Genomic DNA, 24,271 nt, shown 5'->3' with positions numbered 1-24,271 from the left:
TAACAAGACTAAAATACTGGTTACAATATACACTACTGAGCTTACTGTGTGTTCATTGTTACTGCAGTTTTTAGCGACAAAGCAAAAAGACTGGGTACAATATACACTACTGAGCTTACTGTATGTTCATTGTTACTGTAGTCGTTGGTCACTAGGCTAAACTGCTGGTTACAATATACACTACTGAGCTTACTGTGTGTTCATTGTTATTTTAGTCGTTGGTCACTAGGCTAAACTGCTGGTTACAATATACACTAAAGAGCTTACGTGACAAGGCTAAAATACTGGTTACAGTATACATTACTGAGCTTACTGTATGTTCATTGTTACTGTAGTCGTTAGTGACAAGACTAAAATACTGGTTACAATATACACTACTGAGCTTACTGCGTGTTCATTGTTACTGTAGATTTAGTGACAAGGCTAAAATACTGTTTACAATATACACTACTGAGCTTACTGTGTGTTCATTGTTACTGTAGTCGTTAGTGACAAGGCTAAACTACTGGTTACAGTATACACGACTGAGCTTACTGTGTGTTCATTGTTACTGTAGTCGTTATTGACAAGACTAAATGCTGGTTACAATATACACTACTGAGCTTACTGTGTTCATTTTTACTGTAGTCTTTAGTGAAAAGGCTAAAATACTGGTTACAATATACACTACAGAGCTTACTGTGTATTCATTGTTACTGTAGTCTTTAGTTACATGGCTAATATACTGGTTACAATATACACTACTGAGCTCATTGTGTGTTCTTTGTTACTGTAGTCTTTTGTCACAAGGCTAAAATACTGGTTACAATATACACTACTGAGCTTACTGTGTGTTCATTGTTACTGTAATCTTTTGTCACAAGGGTAAACTACTGGTTACAATATACACTACTGAGCTTACTGTGTGTTCATTGTTACTGTAGTCTTTAGTGACAAGGCTAAAATACTGGTTACAATATACACTACTGAGCTTACTGTGTGATCATTGTTACTGTAGTCTTTAGTGACAATGCTAAAATACTGGTTACAATATACACTACTGAGCTTACTGTGTGTTCTTTGTTACTGTAGTCTTTAGTCACAAGGCTAAAATACTGGTTACAATATACACTACTGAGCTTACTGTGTGTTTTTTGTTACTGTAGTCTTTAGTGACAATGCTAAAATACTGGTTACAATATACACTACTCAGCTTACTGTGTGTTCTTTGTTACTGTAGTCCTTAGTGACAAGGCTAACCTACTGGTTACAATATACATTACTGAGCTTACTGTGTGTTCATTGTTATTGTAGTCGTTGGTCACTAGGCTAAACTGCTGGTTAGAATATACACTACAGAGCTTACGTGACAAGGCTAAAATACTGGTTACAATATACATTACTGAGCTTACTGTGTGTTCATTGTTACTGCAGTTTTTAGCGACAAGGCTGAAGTACTGGTTACAATATACACTACTGAGCTTACTGTGCTCATTGTTACTGTAGTCTTTAGTCACAAGGCTAAAATACTGGTTACAATATACACTACTGAGCTTACTGTGTGTTCTTTGTTACGGTAGTCTTTAGTCACAAGGCTAAAATATTGGTTACAATATACACTACTAAGCAATACTGTGTGTTCATTGTTACTCTGTAGTCTTTAGTGACAAGGCTAAATACTGGTTACAATATACACTACTGAGCTTACTGTAGTCTTTAGGGACAAGGCTAAAATACTGGTTGCAATATACATTACTGAGCTTACTGTGTGTTCATTGTTACTGTAGTCCTTAGTGACAAGGCTGACCTACTGGTTACAATATACATTACTGAGCTTACTGTGTGTTCATTGTTACTGCAGTTTTTAGCGACAAAGCAAAAAGACTGGTTACAATATACACTACTGAGCTCATTGTGTGTTCTTTGTTACTGTAGTCTTTTGTCGCAAGGGTAAACTACTGGTTACAATATACACTACTGAGCTTACTGTGTGTTCATTGTTACTGTAGTCTTTAGTGACAAGGCTGAAGTACTGGTTACAATATACACTACTGAGCTTACTGTGTTCATTGCTACTGTAGTCTTTAGTGACAAGGCTAAAATACTGGTTACAATATACACTACTGAGCTTACTGTGTGATCATTGTTACTGTAGTCTTTAGTGACAATGCTAAAATACTGGTTACAATATACACTACTGAGCTTACTCTGTGTTCTTTGTTGCTGTAGTCTTTAGTCACAAGGCTAAAATACTGGTTACAGTATACACGACTGAGCTTACTGTGTGTTCATTGTTACTGTAGTCGTTAGTGACAAGGCTAAACTACTGGTTACAGTATACACGACTGAGCTTACTGTGTGTTCATTGTTACTGTAGTCGTTAGTAACAAGACTAAAATACTGGTTACAATATACACTACTGAGCTTACTGTGTGTTCATTGTTACTGCAGTTTTTAGCGACAAAGCAAAAAGACTGGGTACAATATACACTACTGAGCTTACTGTATGTTCATTGTTACTGTAGTCGTTAGTGACAAGACTAAAATACTGGTTACAATATACACTACTGAGCTTACTGCGTGTTCATTGTTACTGTAGATTTAGTGACAAGGCTAAACTACTGGTTACAGTATACACGACTGAGCTTACTGTGTGTTCATTGTTACTGTAGTCGTTATTGACAAGACTAAATGCTGGTTACAATATACACTACTGAGCTTACTGTGTTCATTTTTACTGTAGTCTTTAGTGAAAAGGCTAAAATACTGGTTACAATATACACTACAGAGCTTACTGTGTATTCATTGTTACTGTAGTCTTTAGTTACATGGCTAATATACTGGTTACAATATACACTACTGAGCTCATTGTGTGTTCTTTGTTACTGTAGTCTTTTGTCACAAGGCTAAAATACTGGTTACAATATACACTACTGAGCTTACTGTGTGTTCATTGTTACTGTAATCCTTTGTCACAAGGGTAAACTACTGGTTACAATATACACTACTGAGCTTACTGTGTGTTCATTGTTACTGTAGTCTTTAGTCACAAGGCTAAAATACTGGTTACAATATACACTACTGAGCTTACTGTGTGTTTTTTGTTACGGTAGTCTTTAGTCACAAGGCTAAAATACTGGTTACAATATACACTACTAAGCATACTGTGTGTTCATTGTTACTGTAGTCTTTAGTGACAAGCCTAAAATACTGGTTACAATATACACTACTGAGCTTACTGTGTGTTCATTGTTACTGTAGTCGTTGGTCACTAGGCTAAACTGCTGGTTACAATATACACTATTGAGCTTACTGTGTGTTCATTGTTATTGTAGTCGTTGGTCACTAGGCTAAACTGCTGGTTAGAATATACACTACAGAGCTTACGTGACAAGGCTAAAATACTGGTTACAATATACATTACTGAGCTTACTGTGTGTTCATTGTTACTGCAGTTTTTAGCGACAAAGCAAAAAGACTGGTTACAATATACACTACTGAGCTTACTGTATGTTCATTGTTACTGTAGTCGTTGGTCACTAGGCTAAACTGCTGGTTACAATATACACTACTGAGCTTACTGTGTGTTCATTGTTATTGTAGTCGTTGGTCACTAGGCTAAACTGCTGGTTACAATATACACTACAGAGCTTACGTGACAAGGCTAAAATACTGGTTACAATATACACTACTGAGCTTACTGCGTGTTCATTGTTACTGTAGATTTAGTGACAAGGCTAAAATACTGTTTACAATATACACGACTGAGCTTACTGTGTGTTCATTGTTACTGTAGTCGTTAGTGAAAAGGCTAAAATACTGGTTACAATATACACTACTGAGCTTACTGTGTATTCATTGTTACTGTAGTCTTTAGTTACATGGCTAATATACTGGTTACAATATACACTACTGTGCTCATTGTGAGTTCTTTGTTACTGTAGTCTTTTGTCACAAGACTAAAATACTGGTTACAATATACACTACTGAGCTTACTGTGTGTTCATTGTTACTGTAATCTTTTGACACAAGGGTATACTACTGGTTACAATATACACTACTGAGCTTACTGTGTGTTCATTGTTACTGTAGTCTTTAGTGACAAGGCTGAAGTACTGGTTACAATATACACTACTGAGCTTACTGTGTTCATTGTTACTGTAGTCTTTAGTGACAAGGCTAAAATACTGGTTACAATATACACTACTGAGCTTACTGTGTGATCATTGTTACAGTAGTCTTTAGTGACAATGCTAAAATACTGGTTACAATATACACTACTGAGCTTACTGTGTGTTCTTTGTTACTGTAGTCTTTAGTGACAATGCTAAAATACTGGTTACAATATACACTACTGAGCTTACTGTGTGTTCTTTGTTACTGTAGTCTTTAGTCACAAGGCTAAAATACTGGTTACAATATACACTACTGAGCTTACTGTGTGTTCTTTGTTACGGTAGTCTTTAGTCACAAGGCTAAAATACAGGTTACAATATACACTACTAAGCATACTGTGTGTTCATTGTTACTCTAGTCTTTAGTGACAAGGCTAAAATACTGGTTACAATATACACTACTGAGCTTACTGTGTGTTCTTTGTTACGGTAGTCTTCAGTCACAAGGCTAAAATACTGGCTGCAATATACACTACTCAGCATACTGTAGTCTTTAGGGACAAGGCTAAAATACTGGTTACAATATACACTACTGAGCTTACTGTGTGTTCATTGTTACTGTAGTCGTTGGTCACTAGGCTAAACTGCTGGTTACAATATACACTACTGAGCTTACTGTGTGTTCATTGTTACTGTAGTCTTTAGTGAAAAGGCTAAAATACTGGTTACAACATACACTACTGAGCTTACTGTGTATTCATCGTTACTGTAGTCTTTAGTGACAAGGCTAAAATACTGGTTACAGTATACACTACTGAGCTTACTATGTGTTCATTGTTGCTGTAGTCTTTAGTCAAAAGGCTAAACTACTGGTTACAATATACACTACTGTGCTTACTGTGTGTTCATTGTTACTGTAGTCTTTAGTCAAAAGGCTAAACTATTGGTTACAATATACACTACTGTGCTTACTGTGTGTTCATTGTTACTGTAGTCTTTGGTCACAAGGCTAAAATACTGGTTACAATATACACTACTGACCTTATTGTGTATTCATTGTTACTGTAGTCTTTAGTCACAAGGCTAAAATATTGGTTACAATATACACAACTGAGCTTACTGTGTGTTCATTGTTAGTGTAGTCTTAGTCCACAAGGCTAAAATATTGGTTACAATATACACTACTGATATTACTGTGTTCATTGTTACTGTAGTCCTTAGTGACAAGGCTAAAATACTAGTTACAACATACACTACTGAGCTTACTGTGTGTTCATTGTTACTGTAGTCGTTAGTCACAAGGCTAAAATACTGGTTACAATATACACTACTGAGCTTACTGTGTGTTCATTGTTATTGTAATCTTTAGTGACAAGGCTAAAATACTGGTTACAATATACACTACTGAGCTTACTGTGTGTTCATTGTTACTGTAGTCGTTAGTGACAAGGCTAAACTACTGGTTACAGTATACACGACTGAGCTTACTGTGTGTTCATTGTTACTGTAGTCGTTAGTGACAAGACTAAATGCTGGTTACAATATACACTACTGAGCTTACTGTGTTCATTTTTACTGTAGTCTTTAGTGACAAGGCTAAAATACTGGTTACAATATACACTACTGTGCTTACTGTGTGTTCATTGTTACTGTAGTTTTTAGCGACAAGGCTAAAAAACTGGTTACAATATACACTACTGAGCTTACTGTGTGTTCATTGTTACTGTAGTCTTTAGTGACAAGGCTAAAATACTGGTTACAATATACACTACTGAGCATACTGTATGTTCATTGTTACTGTAGTTGTTGGTCACTAGGCTAAACTGCTGGTTACAATATACACTACAGAGCTTACGTGACAAGGCTAAAATACTGGTTACAATATACACTACTCAGCTTACTGTATGTTCATTGTTACTGTAGTCGTTAGTGACAAGACTAAAATACTGGTTACAATATACACTACTGAGCTTACTGCGTGTTCATTGTTAGTGTCGATTTAGTGACAAGGGTAAAATACTGTTTACAATATACACTACTGAGCTTACTGTGTGTTCATTGTTTCTGTAGTCGTTAGTGACAAGGCTAAACTACTGGTTACAGTATACACGACTGAGCTTACTGTGTGTTCATTGTTACTGTAGTCGTTAGTGACAAGACTAAATGCTGGTTACAATATACACTACTGAGTATACTGTGTTCATTTTTACTGTAGTCTTTAGTGACAAGGCTAAAATACTGTTTACAATATACACTACTGAGCTTACTGTGTATTCATTGTTAATGTAGTCTTTAGTCACAAGGCTAAAATACTGGTTACAATATACACTACTGAGCTCATTGTGTGTTCTTTGTTACTGTAGACATTTGTCACAAGGCTAAAATACTGGTTACAATATACACTACTGAGCTTACTGTGTGTTCATTGTTACTGTAGTCTTTAGTGACAAGGCTGAAGTACTGGTTACAATATACACTACTGAGCTTACTGTGTTCATTGTTACTGTAGTCTTTAGTGACAAGGCTAAAATACTGTTTACAATATACACTACTGAGCTTACTGTGTGTTCATTGTTACTGTAGTCTTTAGTGACAAGGCTAAAATACTGGTTACAATATACACTACTGAGATTACTGTGTGTTCATTGTTACTGTAGTCTTTAGTGACAAGGCTAAAATACTGGTTACAATATATACACTACTGAGATTACTGTGTGTTCATTGTTACTGTAGTCTTTAGTGACAAGGCTAAAATACTGGTTACAATATATACACTACTGAGATTACTGTGTGTTCATTGTTACAGTAGTCTTTAGTTACAAGGCTAAAATACTGGTTACAATATAGACTACTGAACTTGCTGTGTGTTCATTGTTACTGTAGTCGTTAGTGACAAGGCTAAAATACTGGTTACAATATACATTACTGAGCTTACTGTGTGTTCATTGTTACTGTAGTCCTTAGTGACAAGGCTGACCTACTGGTTACAATATACATTACTGAGCTTACTGTGTGTTCATTGTTACTGCAGTTTTTAGTTACATGGCTAATATACTGGTTACAATATACACTACTGAGCTCATTGTGTGTTCTTTGTTACTGTAGTCTTTTGTCACAAGGCTAAAATACTGGCTGCAATATACACTACTCAGCATACTGTAGTCTTTAGGGACAAGGCTAAAATACTGGTTACAATATACACTACTGAGATTACTGTGTGTTCATTGTTACTGTAGTCGTTAGTGACAAGGCTAAAATACTGTTTACAATATACACTACTGAGCCTACTGTGTGTTCATTGTTACTGTAGTCGTTAGTGACAAGGCTAAACTACTGGTTACAGTATACACGACTGAGCTTACTGCGTGTTCTTTGTTACTGTAGTCTTTAGTGACAAGGCTAAACTACTGGTTACAATATACACTACTGAGCTTACTGCGTGTTCATTGTTACTGTAGTCGTTAGTGACAAGACTAAATGCTGGTTACAATATACACTACTGAGCTTACTGTGTTCATTGTTACTGTAGTCTTTAGTGAAAAGGCTAAAATACTGGTTACAATATACACTACTGAGCCTACTGTGTATTCATTGTTACTGTAGTCTTTAGTCACAAGGCTAAAATACTGGTTACAATATACACTACTGAGCTCATTGTGTGTTCTTTGTTACTGTAGTCTTTTGTCACAAGGGTAAAGTACTGGTTACAATATACACTACTGAGCTTACTGTGTGTTCATTGTTACTGTAGTCTTTAGTGACAAGGCTGAAGTACTGGTTACAATATACACTACTGAGCTTACTGTGTTCATTGCTACTGTAGTCTTTAGTGACAAGGCTAAAATACTGGTTACAATATACACTACTGAGCTTACTGTGTGATCATTGTTACTGTAGTCTTTAGTGACAATGCTAAAATACTGGTTACAATATACACTACTGAGCTTACTCTGTGTTCTTTGTTACTGTAGTCTTTAGTCACAAGGCTAAAATACTGGTTACAATATACACTACTGAGCTTACTGTGTGTTCTTTGTTACGGTAGTCTTTAGTGACAAGGCTAAAATACTGGCTGCAATATACACTACTCAGCATACTGTAGTCTTTAGGGACAAGGCTGAAATACTGGTTACAATATACACTACTGAGCTTAATGTGTGTTCAATGTTACTGTAGTCCTTAGTGACAAGGCTAACCTACTGGTTACAATATACATTACTGAGCTTACTGTGTGTTCATTGTTACTGTAGTTTTTAGCGACAAAGCAAAAAGACTGGTTACAATATACACTACTGAGCTTACTGTATGTTCATTGTTACTGTAGTCGTTGGTCACTAGGCTAAACTGCTGGTTACAATATACACTACTGAGCTGACTGTGTGTTCATTGTTACTGCAGGCGTTAGTGACAAGGCTAAACTACTGGTTACAGTATACACGACTGAGCTTACTGTGTGTTCATTGTTACTGTAGTCGTTAGTAACAAGACTAAAATACTGGTTACAATATACACTACTGAGCTTACTGCGTGTTCATTGTTACTGTCGATTTAGTGACAAGGCTAAAATACTGTTTACAATATACACTACTGAGCTTACTGTGTGTTCATTGTTACTGTAGTCGTTAGTGACAAGGCTAAACTACTGGTTACAGTATACACGACTGAGCTTACTGTGTGTTCATTGTTACTGTAGTCGTTAGTAACAAGACTAAAACACTGGTTACAATATACACTACTGAGCTTACTGCGTGTTCATTGTTACTGTCGATTTAGTGACAAGGCTAAAATACTGTTTACAATATACACTACTGAGCTTACTGTGTGTTCATTGTTACTGTAGTCGTTAGTGACAAGGCTAAACTACTGGTTACAGTATACACGACTGAGCTTACTGTGTGTTCATTGTTACTGTAGTCGTTAGTAACAAGACTAAAATACTGGTTACAATATACACTACTGAGCTTACTGCGTGTTCATTGTTACTGTCGATTTAGTGACAAGGCTAAAATACTGTTTACAATATACACTACAGAGCTTACTGTGTGTTCATTGTTACTGTAGTCGTTAGTGACAAGGCTAAACTACTGGTTACAGTATACACGACTGAGCTTACTGTGTGTTCATTGTTACTGTAGTCGTTAGTAACAAGACTAAAATACTGGTTACAATATACACTACTGAGCTTACTGCGTGTTCATTGTTACTGTCGATTTAGTGACAAGGCTAAAATACTGGTTACAATATACACTACTAAGCATACTGTGTGTTCATTGTTACTGTAGTCTTTAGTGACAAGGCTAAAATACTGGCTGCAATATACACTACTCAGCATACTGTAGTCTTTAGGGACAAGGCTAAAATACTGGTTACAATATACACTACTGAGATTACTGTGTGTTCATTGTTACTGTAGTCCTTAGTGACAAGGCTAACCTACTGGTTACAATATACATTACTGAGCTTACTGTGTGTTCTTTGTTACTGTAGTCTTTAGTCACAAGGCTAAAATACTGGTTACAATATACACTACTGAGCTTACTGTGTGTTCTTTGTTACGGTAGTCTTTAGTCACAAGGCTAAAATACTGGTTACAATATACACTACTAAGCATACTGTGTGTTCATTGTTACTGTAGTCTTTAGTGACAAGGCTAAAATACTGGTTACAATATACACTACTGAGCTTACTGTGTGTTCATTGTTACTGCAGTTTTTAGCGACAAAGCAAAAAGACTGGGTACAATATACACTACTGAGCTTACTGTATGTTCATTGTTACTGTAGTCGTTGGTCACTAGGCTAAACTGCTGGTTACAATATACACTACTGAGCTTACTGCGTGTTCATTGTTACTGTAGATTTAGTGACAAGGCTAAAATACTGTTTACAATATACACTACTGAGCTTACTGTGTGTTCATTGTTACTGTAGTCGTTAGTGACAAGGCTAAACTACTGGTTACAGTATACACGACTGAGCTTACTGTGTGTTCATTGTTACTGTAGTCGTTATTGACAAGACTAAATGCTGGTTACAATATACACTACTGAGCTTACTGTGTTCATTTTTACTGTAGTCTTTAGTGAAAAGGCTAAAATACTGGTTACAATATACACTACAGAGCTTACTGTGTATTCATTGTTACTGTAGTCTTTAGTTACATGGCTAATATACTGGTTACAATATACACTACTGAGCTCATTGTGTGTTCTTTGTTACTGTAGTCTTTTGTCACAAGGCTAAAATACTGGTTACAATATACACTACTGAGCTTACTGTGTGTTCATTGTTACTGTAATCTTTTGTCACAAGGGTAAACTACTGGTTACAATATACACTACTGAGCTTACTGTGTGTTCATTGTTACTGTAGTCTTTAGTGACAAGGCTGAAGTACTGGTTACAATATACACTACTGAGCTTACTGTGTTCATTGTTACTGTAGTCTTTAGTGACAAGGCTAAAATACAGGTTACAATATACACTACTGAGCTTACTGTGTGATCATTGTTACTGTAGTCTTTAGTGACAATGCTAAAATACTGGTTACAATATACACTACTGAGCTTACTGTGTGTTCTTTGTTACTGTAGTCTTTAGTGACAATGCTAAAATACTGGTTACAATATACACTACTGAGCTTACTGTGTGTTCTTTGTTACTGTAGTCTTTAGTCACAAGGCTAAAATACTGGTTACAATATACACTACTGAGCTTACTGTGTGTTCTTTGTTACGGTAGTCTTTAGTCACAAGGCTAAAATACTGGTTACAATATACACTACTAAGCATACTGTGTGTTCATTGTTACTGTAGTCTTTAGTGACAAGGCTAAAATACTGGTTACAATATACACTACTGAGCTTACTGTGTGTTCATTGTTACTGTAGTCCTTAGTGACAAGGCTAACCTACTGGTTACAATATACATTACTGAGCTTACTGTGTGTTCATTGTTACTGTAGTCGTTGGTCACTAGGCTAAACTGCTGGTTACAATATACACTACTGAGCTTACTGTGTGTTCATTGTTATTGTAGTCGTTGGTCACTAGGCTAAACTGCTGGTTACAATATACACTACAGAGCTTACGTGACAAGGCTAAAATACTGGTTACAATATACATTACTGAGCTTACTGTGTTTTCATTTTTACTGCAGTTTTTAGCGACAAAGCAAAAAGACTGGTTACAATATACACTACTGAGCTTACTGTATGTTCATTGTTACTGTAGTCGTTGGTCACTAGGCTAAACTGCTGGTTACAATATACACTACAGAGCTTACGTGACAAGGCTAAAATACTGGTTACAATATACACTACTGAGCTTACTGCGTGTTCATTGTTACTGTAGATTTAGTGACAAGGCTAAAATACTGTTTACAATATACACTACTGAGCTTACTGTGTGTTCATTGTTACTGTAGTCGTTAGTGACAAGGCTAAACTACTGGTTACAGTATACACGACTGAGCTTACTGTATGTTCATTGTTACTGTAGTCGTTATTGACAAGACTAAATGCTGGTTACAATATACACTACTGAGCTTACTGTGTTCATTTTTACTGTAGTCTTTAGTGAAAAGGCTAAAATACTGGTTACAATATACACTACTGAGCTTACTGTGTATTCATTGTTACTGTAGTTTTTAGTTACATGGCTAATATACTGGTTACAATATACACTACTGTGCTCATTGTGAGTTCTTTGTTACTGTAGTCTTTTGTCACAAGGCTAAAATACTGGTTACAATATACACTACTGAGCTTACTGTGTGTTCATTGTTACTGTAATCTTTTGACACAAGGGTAAACTACTGGTTACAATATACACTACTGAGCTTACTGTGTGTTCATTGTTACTGTAGTCTTTAGTGACAAGGCTGAAATACTGGTTACAATATACACTACTGAGCTTACTGTGTTCATTGTTACTGTAGTCTTTAGTGACAAGGCTAAAATACTGGTTACAATATACACTACTGAGCTTACTGTGTGATCATTGTTACTGTAGTCTTTAGTGACAATGCTAAAATACTGGTTACAATATACACTACTGAGCTTACTGTGTGTTCTTTGTTACTGTAGTCTTTAGTGACAATGCTAAAATACTGGTTACAATATACACTACTGAGCTTACCGTGTGTTCTTTGTTACTGTAGTCTTTAGTCACAAGGCTAAAATACTGGTTACAATATACACTACTGAGCTTACTGTGTGTTCTTTGTTACGGTAGTCTTTAGTCACAAGGCTAAAATACTGGTTACAATATACACTACTAAGCATACTGTGTGTTCATTGTTACTCTAGTCTTTAGTGACAAGGCTAAAATACTGGTTACAATATACACTACTGAGCTTACTGTGTGTTCTTTGTTACGGTAGTCTTCAGTCACAAGGCTAAAATACTGGCTGCAATATACACTACTCAGCATACTGTAGTCTTTAGGGACAAGGCTAAAATACTGGTTACAATATACACTACTGAGATTACTGTGTGTTCATTGTTACTGTAGTCCTTAGTGACAAGGCTAACCTACTGGTTACAATATACATTACTGAGCTTACTGTGTGTTCATTGTTACTGCAGTTTTTAGCGACAAAGCAAAAAGACTGGTTACAATATACACTACTGAGCTTACTGTATGTTCATTGTTACTGTAGTCGTTGGTCACTAGGCTAAACTGCTGGTTACAATATACACTACTGAGCTTACTGTGTGTTCATTGTTATTGTAGTCGTTGGTCACTAGGCTAAACTGCTGGTTACAATATACACTACAGAGCTTACGTGACAAGGCTAAAATACTGGTTACAATATGCACTACGGAGCTTACTGTATGTTCATTGTTACTGTAGTCTTTGGTCACAAGGCTAAAATACTGGTTGCAATATACACTACTGAGCTTACTGTGTGTTCTTTGTTACTGTAGTTCTTTGTTACTGTAGCTTACTGTGTGTTCATTGTTACTGTAGTCTTTTGTCACAAGGCTAAAATACTGGTTACAATATACACTACTGAGCTTACTGTGTGTTCATTTTTACTGTAGTCTTTAGTGACAAGACTAAAATACTGGTTACAATATACACTACTGAGCTTACTGCGTGTTCATTGTTACTGTCGGTTTAGTGACAAGGCTAAAATACTGTTTACAATATACACTACTGAGCTTACTGCGTGTTCATTGTTACTGTAGTCGTAAGTGACAAGGCCAAACTACTGGTTACAGTATACACGACTGAGGTTACTGTGTGTTCTTTGTTACTGTAGTCTTTAGTGACAAGGCTAAAATACTGGTTACAATATACACTACTGAGATTACTGTGTACATTTTTACTGTAGTCTTTTGTCACAAGGCTAAAATACTGGTTACAATATACACTACTGAGCTTACTGTGTGTTCATTGTTACTGTAGTCTTTAGTGACAAGGCTGAAGTACTGGTTACAATATACACTACTGAGCTTACTGTGTTCATTGTTACTGTAGTCTTTAGTGACAAGGCCAAAATACTGGTTAGAATATACACTACTGAGCTTACTGTGTGATCATTGTTACTGTAGTCTTTAGTGACAATGCTAAAATACTGGTTACAATATACACTACTGAGCTTTCTGTGTGTTCTTTGTTACTGTAGTCTTTAGTCACAAGGCTAAAATACTGGTTACAATATACACTACTGAGCTTACTGTGTACATTGTTACTGTAGTCTTTAGTGACAAGGCCAAAATACTGGTTAGAATATACACTACTGAGCTTACTGTGTGATCATTGTTACTGTAGTCTTTAGTGACAATGCTAAAATACTGGTTACAATATACACTACTGAGCTTTCTGTGTGTTCATTGTTACGGTAGTCTTTAGTGACAAGGCTAAAATACTGGCTGCAATATACACTACTCAGCATACTGTAGTCTTTAGGGACAAAGCTAAAATACTGGTTACAATATACACTACTGAGCTTACTGTGTGTTCATTGTTACTGTAGTCCTTAGTGACAAGGCTAACCTACTGGTTACAATATACACTACTGAGCTTACTGTATGTTCATTGTTACTGTAGTCGTTGGTCACTAGGCTAAACTGCTGGTTACAATATACACTACTGAGCTTACTGTGTGTTCATTGTTATTGTAGTCGTTGGTCACTAGGCTAAACTGCTGATTACAATATACACTACTGAGCTTACTGTATGTTCATTGTTACTGTAGTCGTTAGTGACAAGACTAAAATACTGGTTACAATATACGCTACTGAGCTTACTGTGTGTTCATTTTTACTGTAGTCTTTGGTCTCAAGAATAAAATACCGGTTACAATATACACTACTGAGCTTACTGTGTTCATTGTTAATGTAGTCTTTGGTCACAAGGCTAAAATACTGGTTACAATATTCACTACTGAGCTTACTGTGTGTTCATTGTTACTGTAGTTGTTATTGACATGACTAAAATACTGGTTACAATATACACTACTGAGCTTACTGCGTGTTCATTGTTACTGGCGATTTAGTGACAAGGCTAAAATACTGTTTACAATATACACTACTGAGCTTACTGCGTGTTCTTTGTTACTGTAGTCTTTAGTGACAAGGCTAAAATACTGGTTACAATATACACTACTGAGATTACTGTGTACATTTTTACTGTAGTCTTTAGTGAAAAGGCTAAAATACTGGTTACAATATACACTACTGAGCTTACTGTGTATTCATTGTTACTGTAGTCTTTAGTCACAAGGCTAAAATACTGGTTACAATAAACACTACTGAGCTCATTGTGTGTTCTTTGTTACTGTAGTCTTTTGTCACAAGGCTAAAATACTCGTTACAATATACACTACTGAGCTTACTGTGTGTTCATTGTTACTGTAGTCTTTTGTCACAAGGCTAAACTACTGTTTACAATATACACGACTGAGCTTACTGTGTGTTCATTGTTACTGTAGTCGTTATTGACAAGACTAAATGCTGGTTACAATATACACTACTGAGCTTACTGTGTTCATTTTTACTGTAGTCTTTAGTGAAAAGGCTAAAATACTGGTTACAATATACACTACTGAGCTTACTGTGTATTCATTGTTACTGTAGTCTTTAGTTACATGGCTAATATACTGGTTACAATATACACTACTGTGCTCATTGTGAGTTCTTTGTTACTGTAGTCTTTTGTCACAAGGCTAAAATACTGGTTACAATATACACTACTGAGCTTACTGTGTGTTCATTGTTACTGTAATCTTTTGACACAAGGGTAAACTACTGGTTACAATATACACTACTGAGCTTACTGTGTGTTCATTGTTACTGTAGTCTTTAGTGACAAGGCTGAAGTACTGGTTACAATATACACTACTGAGCTTACTGTGTTCATTGTTACTGTAGTCTTTAGTGACAAGGCTAAAATACTGGTTACAATATACACTACTGAGCTTACTGTGTGATCATTGTTACTGTAGTCTTTAGTGACAATGCTAAAATACTGGTTACAATATACACTACTGAGCTTACTGTGTGTTCTTTGTTACTGTAGTCTTTAGTGACAATGCTAAAATACTGGTTACAATATACACTACTGAGCTTACCGTGTGTTCTTTGTTACTGTAGTCTTTAGTCACAAGGCTAAAATACTGGTTACAATATACACTACTGAGCTTACTGTGTGTTCTTTGTTACTGTAGTCTTTAGTCACAAGGCTAAAATACTGGTTACAATATACACTACTGAGCTTACTGTGTGTTCTTTGTTACGGTAGTCTTCAGTCACAAGGCTAAAATACTGGCTGCAATATACACTACTCAGCATACTGTAGTCTTTAGGGACAAGGCTAAAATACTGGTTACAATATACACTACTGAGATTACTGTGTGTTCATTGTTACTGTAGTCCTTAGTGACAAGGCTAACCTACTGGTTACAATATACATTACTGAGCTTACTGTGTGTTCATTGTTACTGCAGTTTTTAGCGACAAAGCAAAAAGACTGGTTACAATATACACTACTGAGCTTACTGTATGTTCATTGTTACTGTAGTCGTTGGTCACTAGGCTAAACTGCTGGTTACAATATACACTACTGAGCTTACTGTGTGTTCATTGTTATTGTAGTCGTTGGTCACTAGGCTAAACTGCTGGTTACAATATACACTACAGAGCTTACGTGACAAGGCTAAAATACTGGTTACAATATGCACTACGGAGCTTACTGTATGTTCATTGTTACTGTAGTCGTTAGTGACAAGACTAAAATACTGGTTACAATATACACTACTGAGCTTACTGCGTGTTCACTGTTACTGTAGATTTAGTGACAAGGCTAAAATACTGTTTACAGTATACACGACTGAGCTTACTGTGTGTTCATTGTTACTGTAGTCGTTAGTGACAAGACTAAATGCTGGTTACAATATACACTACTGAGCTTACTGTGTTCATTTTTACTGTAGTCTTTAGTGAAAAGGCTAAAATACTGGTTACAATATACACTACTGAGCTTTCTGTGTATTCATTGTTACTGTAGTCTTTAGTTACATGGCTAATATACTGGTTACAATATACACTACTGAGCTCATTGTGTGTTCTTTGTTACTGTAGTCTTTTGTCACAAGGCTAAAATACTGGTTACAATATACACTACCGAGCTTACTGTGTGTTCATTGTTACTGTAGTCTTTTGTCACAAGGGTAAACTACTGGTTACACTATACACTACTGAGCTTACTGTGTGTTCATTGTTACTGTAGTCTTTGGTCACAAGGCTAGAATACAGGTTACAATATACACTACTGAGCTTACTGTGAGTTCATTGTTACTGTAGTCTTTAGTGACAAGGCTAAAATACTGGTTACAATATACACTACTGAGCTTACTGTGTGTTCATTATTACTGTAGTCGTTAGTGACAAGGCTAAAATACTGGCTACAATATACATTACTGAGCTTACTGTGTGTTCATTGTTACTGTAGTCTTTGGTCACAAGGCTAAAATACTGGTTGCAATATACGCTACTGAGCTTACTGTGTGTTCATTGTTACTGTAGTCTTTGGTCACAAGGCTAAAACACTGGTTACAATATACACTACTGAGCTTACTGTGTGTTCATTGTTACTGTAGACTTTAGTGACAAGGCTAAAATACTGGTTACAATATACACTACTGAGCTTACTGTGTGTTCATTGTTACTGTAGTCTTTAGTGACAAGGCTAAAATACTGGTTACAATATACACTACTGAGCTTACTGTGTGTTCATTGTTGCTGTAGTCTTTAGTGACAATGCTAAAATACTGGTTACAATATACACTACTGAGCTTACTGTGTGTTCTTTGTTACTGTAGTTCTTTGTTACTGTAGCTTACTGTGTGTTCATTGTTACTGTAGTCTTTTGTCACAAGGCTAAAATACTGGTTACAATATACACTACTGAGCTTACTGTGTGTTCATTTTTACTGTAGTCTTTAGTGACAAGGCTAAAATACTGGTTACAATATACGCTACTGAACTTATTGTGTGTTCATTGTTACTGTAGTCTTTGGTCTCAAGAATAAAATACCGGTTACAATATACACTACTGAGCTTACTGTGTTCATTGTTAATGTAGTCTTTGGTCACAAGGCTAAAATACTGGTTACAATATACACTACTGAGCTTACTGTGTGTCCATTGTTATTGTAGTCGTTATTGACAAGACTAAAATACTGGTTACAATATACACTACTGAGCTTACTGCGTGTTCATTGTTACTGTAGTCGTAAGTGACAAGGCCAAACTACTGGTTACAGTATACACGACTGAGGTTACTGTGTGTTCTTTGTTACTGTAGTCTTTAGTGACAAGGCTAAAATACTGGTTACAATATACACTACTGAGATTACTGTGTACATTTTTACTGTAGTCTTTTGTCACAAGGCTAAAATACTGGTTACAATATACACTACTGAGCTTACTGTGTGTTCATTGCTACTATAGTCTTTTGTCACAAGGGTAAACTACTGGTTACAATATACACTACTGAGCTTACTGTGTGTTCATTGTTACTGTAGTCTTTAGTGACAAGGCTGAAGTACTGGTTACAATATACACTACTGAGCTTACTGTGTTCATTGTTACTGTAGTCTTTAGTGACAAGGCCAAAATACTGGTTAGAATATACACTACTGAGCTTACTGTGTGATCATTGTTACTGTAGTCTTTAGTGACAATGCTAAAATACTGGTTACAATATACACTACTGAGCTTTCTGTGTGTTCTTTGTTACTGTAGTCTTTAGTCACAAGGCTAAAATACTGGTTACAATATACACTACTGAGCTTACTGTGTGTTCATTGTTACGGTAGTCTTTAGTGACAAGGCTAAAATACTGGCTGCAATATACACTACTCAGCATACTGTAGTCTTTAGGGACAAAGCTAAAATACTGGTTACAATATACACTACTGAGCTTACTGTGTGTTCATTGTTACTGTAGTCCTTAGTGACAAGGCTAACCTACTGGTTACAATATACACTACTGAGCTTACTGTATGTTCATTGTTACTGTAGTCGTTGGTCACTAGGCTAAACTGCTGGTTACAATATACACTACTGAGCTTACTGTGTGTTCATTGTTATTGTAGTCGTTGGTCACTAGGCTAAACTGCTGGTTACAATATACACTACTGAGCTTACTGTATGTTCATTGTTACTGTAGTCGTTAGTGACAAGACTAAAATACTGGTTACAATATACGTTACTGAGCTTACTGTGTGTTCATTTTTACTGTAGTCTTTGGTCTCAAGAATAAAATACCGGTTACAATATACACTACTGAGCTTACTGTGTTCATTGTTAATGTAGTCTTTGGTCACAAGGCTAAAATACTGGTTACAATATACACTACTGAGCTTACTGTGTGTTCATTGTTACTGTAGTTGTTATTGACATGACTAAAATACTGGTTACAATATACACTACTGAGCTTACTGCGTGTTCATTGTTACTGGCGATTTAGTGACAAGGCTAAAATACTGTTTACAATATACACTACTGAGCTTACTGCGTGTTCATTGTTACTGTAGTCGTAAGTGACAAGGCTAAACTACTGGTTACAGTATACACGACTGAGGTAACTGTGTGTTCTTTGTTACTGTAGTCTTTAGTGACAAGGCTAAAATACTGGTTACAATATACACTACTGAGATTACTGTGTACATTTTTACTGTAGTCTTTAGTGAAAAGGCTAAAATACTGGTTACAATATACACTACTGAGCTTACTGTGTATTCATTGTTACTGTAGTCTTTAGTCACAAGGCTAAAATACTGGTTACAATAAACACTACTGAGCTCATTGTGTGTTCTTTGTTACTGTAGTCTTTTGTCACAAGGCTAAAATACCGGTTACAATATACACTACTGAGCTTACTGTGTTCATTGTTAATGTAGTCTTTGGTCACAAGGCTAAAATACTGGTTACAATATACACTACTGAGCTTACTGTGTGTCCATTGTTATTGTAGTCGTTATTGACAAGACTAAAATACTGGTTACAATATACACTACTGAGCTTACTGCGTGTTCATTGTTTCTGTAGTCGTAAGTGACAAGGCCAAACTACTGGTTACAGTATACACGACTGAGGTTACTGTGTGTTCTTTGTTACTGTAGTCTTTAGTGACAAGGCTAAAATACTGGTTACAATATACACTACTGAGATTACTGTGTACATTTTTACTGTAGTCTTTTGTCACAAGGCTAAAATACTGGTTACAATATACACTACTGAGCTTACTGTGTGTTCATTGCTACTATTGTCTTTTGTCACAAGGGTAAACTACTGGTTACAATATACACTACTGAGCTTACTGTGTGTTCATTGTTACTGTAGTCTTTAGTGACAAGGCTGAAGTACTGGTTACAATATACACTACTGAGCTTACTGTGTTCATTGTTACTGTAGTCTTTAGTGACAAGGCCAAAATACTGGTTAGAATATACACTACTGAGCTTACTGTGTGATCATTGTTACTGTAGTCTTTAGTGACAATGCTAAAATACTGGTTACAATATACACTACTGAGCTTTCTGTGTGTTCTTTGTTACTGTAGTCTTTAGTCACAAGGCTAAAATACTGGTTACAATATACACTACTGAGCTTACTGTGTGTTCATTGTTACGGTAGTCTTTAGTGACAAGGCTAAAATACTGGCTGCAATATACACTACTCAGCATACTGTAGTCTTTAGGGACAAAGCTAAAATACTGGTTACAATATACACTACTGAGCTTACTGTGTGTTCATTGTTACTGTAGTCCTTAGTGACAAGGCTAACCTACTGGTTACAATATACACTACTGAGCTTACTGTATGTTCATTGTTACTGTAGTCGTTGGTCACTAGGCTAAACTGCTGGTTACAATATACACTACTGAGCTTACTGTGTGTTCATTGTTATTGTAGTCGTTGGTCACTAGGCTAAACTGCTGGTTACAATATACACTACTGAGCTTACTGTATGTTCATTGTTACTGTAGTCGTTAGTGACAAGACTAAAATACTGGTTACAATATACGCTACTGAGCTTACTGTGTGTTCATTTTTACTGTAGTCTTTGGTCTCAAGAATAAAATACCGGTTACAATATACACTACTGAGCTTACTGTGTTCATTGTTAATGTAGTCTTTGGTCACAAGGCTAAAATACTGGTTACAATATACACTACTGAGCTTACTGTGTGTTCATTGTTACTGTAGTTGTTATTGACATGACTAAAATACTGGTTACAATATACACTACTGAGCTTACTGCGTGTTCATTGTTACTGGCGATTTAGTGACAAGGCTAAAATACTGTTTACAATATACACTACTGAGCTTACTGCGTGTTCATTGTTACTGTAGTCGTAAGTGACAAGGCTAAACTACTGGTTACAGTATACACGACTGAGGTAACTGTGTGTTCTTTGTTACTGTAGTCTTTAGTGACAAGGCTAAAATACTGGTTACAATATACACTACTGAGATTACTGTGTACATTTTTACTGTAGTCTTTAGTGAAAAGGCTAAAATACTGGTTACAATATACACTACTGAGCTTACTGTGTATTCATTGTTACTGTAGTCTTTAGTCACAAGGCTAAAATACTGGTTACAATAAACACTACTGAGCTCATTGTGTGTTCTTTGTTACTGTAGTCTTTTGTCACAAGGCTAAAATACTGGCTGCAATATACACTACTCAGCATACTGTAGTCTTTAGGGACAAGGCTAAAATACTGGTTACAATATACACTACTGAGATTACTGTGTGTTCATTGTTACTGTAGTCCTTAGTGACAAGGCTAACCTACTGGTTACAATATACATTACTGAGCTTACTGTGTGTTCATTGTTACTGCAGTTTTTAGCGACAAAGCAAAAAGACTGGTTACAATATACACTACTGAGCTTACTGTATGTTCATTGTTACTGTAGTCGTTGGTCACTAGGCTAAACTGCTGGTTACAATATACACTACTGAGCTTACTGTGTGTTCATTGTTATTGTAGTCGTTGGTCACTAGGCTAAACTGCTGGTTACAATATACACTACAGAGCTTACGTGACAAGGCTAAAATACTGGTTACAATATGCACTACGGAGCTTACTGTATGTTCATTGTTACTGTAGTCGTTAGTGACAAGACTAAAATACTGGTTACAATATACACTACTGAGCTTACTGCGTGTTCACTGTTACTGTAGATTTAGTGACAAGGCTAAAATACTGTTTACAGTATACACGACTGAGCTTACTGTGTGTTCATTGTTACTGTAGTCGTTAGTGACAAGACTAAATGCTGGTTACAATATACACTACTGAGCTTACTGTGTTCATTTTTACTGTAGTCTTTAGTGAAAAGGCTAAAATACTGGTTACAATATACACTACTGAGCTTTCTGTGTATTCATTGTTACTGTAGTCTTTAGTTACATGGCTAATATACTGGTTACAATATACACTACTGAGCTCATTGTGTGTTCTTTGTTACTGTAGTCTTTTGTCACAAGGGTAAACTACTGGTTACACTATACACTACTGAGCTTACTGTGTGTTCATTGTTACTGTAGTCTTTGGTCACAAGGCTAGAATACAGGTTACAATATACACTACTGAGCTTACTGTGTGTTCATTGTTACTGTAGTCTTTAGTGACAAGGCTAAAATACTGGTTACAATATACACTACTGAGCTTACTGTGTGTTCATTATTACTGTAGTCGTTAGTGACAAGGCTAAAATACTGGCTACAATATACATTACTGAGCTTACTGTGTGTTCATTGTTACTGTAGTCTTTGGTCACAAGGCTAAAATACTGGTTGCAATATACGCTACTGAGCTTACTGTGTGTTCATTGTTACTGTAGTCTTTGGTCACAAGGCTAAAACACTGGTTACAATATACACTACTGAGCTTACTGTGTGTTCATTGTTACTGTAGTCTTTTGTCACAAGGCTAAAATACTGGTTACAATATACACTACTGAGCTTACTGTGTGTTCATTTTTACTGTAGTCTTTTGTCACAATGCTAAAATACTGGTTACAATATACACTACTGAGCTTTCTGTGTGTTCTTTGTTACTGTAGTCTTTAGTCACAAGGCTAAAATACTGGTTACAATATACACTACTGAGCTTACTGTGTGTTCATTGTTACGGTAGTCTTTAGTGACAAGGCTAAAATACTGGCTGCAATATACACTACTCAGCATACGGTAGTCTTTAGGGACAAAGCTAAAATACTGGTTACAATATACACTACTGAGCTTACTGTGTGTTCATTGTTACTGTAGTCCTTAGTGACAAGGCTAACCTACTGGTTACAATATACACTACTGAGCTTACTGTATGTTCATTGTTACTGTAGTCGTTGGTCACTAGGCTAAACTGCTGGTTACAATATACACTACTGAGCTTACTGTGTGTTCATTGTTATTGTAGTCGTTGGTCACTAGGCTAAACTGCTGGTTACAATATACACTACTGAGCTTACTGTATGTTCATTGTTACTGTAGTCGTTAGTGACAAGACTAAAATACTGGTTACAATATACGCTACTGAGCTTACTGTGTTCATTGTTACTGTAGTCTTTAGTGACAAGGCTAAAATACTGGTTACAATATACACTACTGAGCTTACTGTGTGATCATTGTTACTGTAGTCTTTAGTGACAAGGCTGAAGTACTGGTTACAATATACACTACTGAGCTTACTGTGTTCATTGTTACTGTAGTCTTTAGTGACAAGGCTAAAATACTGGTTACAATATACACTACTGAGCTTACTGTGTGATCATTGTTACTGTAGTCTTTAGTGACGATGCTAAAATACTGGTTACAATATACACTACTGAGCTTACTGTGTGTTCTTTGTTACTGTAGTCTTTAGTGACAATGCTAAAATACTGGTTACAATATACACTACTGAGCTTACCGTGTGTTCTTTGTTACTGTAGTCTTTAGTCACAAGGCTAAAATACTGGTTACAATATACACTACTGAGCTTACTGTGTGTTCTTTGTTACTGTAGTCTTTAGTCACAAGGCTAAAATACTGGTTACAATATACACTACTGAGCTTACTGTGTGTTCTTTGTTACGGTAGTCTTCAGTCACAAGGCTAAAATACTGGCTGCAATATACACTACTCAGCATACTGTAGTCTTTAGGGACAAGGCTAAAATACTGGTTACAATATACACTACTGAGATTACTGTGTGTTCATTGTTACTGTAGTCCTTAGTGACAAGGCTAACCTACTGGTTACAATATACATTACTGAGCTTACTGTGTGTTCATTGTTACTGCAGTTTTTAGCGACAAAGCAAAAAGACTGGTTACAATATACACTACTGAGCTTACTGTATGTTCATTGTTACTGTAGTCGTTGGTCACTAGGCTAAACTGCTGGTTACAATATACACTACTGAGCTTACTGTGTGTTCATTGTTATTGTAGTCGTTGGTCACTAGGCTAAACTGCTGGTTACAATATACACTACAGAGCTTACGTGACAAGGCTAAAATACTGGTTACAATATGCACTACGGAGCTTACTGTATGTTCATTGTTACTGTAGTCGTTAGTGACAAGACTAAAATACTGGTTACAATATACACTACTGAGCTTACTGCGTGTTCACTGTTACTGTAGATTTAGTGACAAGGCTAAAATAC

General features: G+C 36.1%; 1 protein-coding gene across 1 annotated transcript in view; it reads left to right on the top strand.

Annotated features, from left to right (window-relative positions):
* LOC102806758 (xaa-Pro aminopeptidase 1-like) overlaps positions 1-24,271 on the top strand; it is a 129,522-nt gene that overhangs the window by 91,131 nt on the left and 14,120 nt on the right. Inside the window, exon 10 of the mRNA XM_085505354.1 lies at positions 12,827-12,925. Coding sequence (XP_085361480.1) covers positions 12,827-12,925 — 99 coding nt within the window. The remainder of the gene's footprint in view (positions 1-12,826; positions 12,926-24,271) is intronic.

The sequence above is a fragment of the Saccoglossus kowalevskii genome, chromosome 11 (genome assembly GCF_978046115.1).
Source record: "Saccoglossus kowalevskii chromosome 11, keSacKowa6.1, whole genome shotgun sequence".
NCBI classification, from domain to species: Eukaryota; Metazoa; Hemichordata; class Enteropneusta; family Harrimaniidae; genus Saccoglossus; species Saccoglossus kowalevskii.
This window is presented reverse-complemented; position numbering and strand designations above follow the sequence as displayed.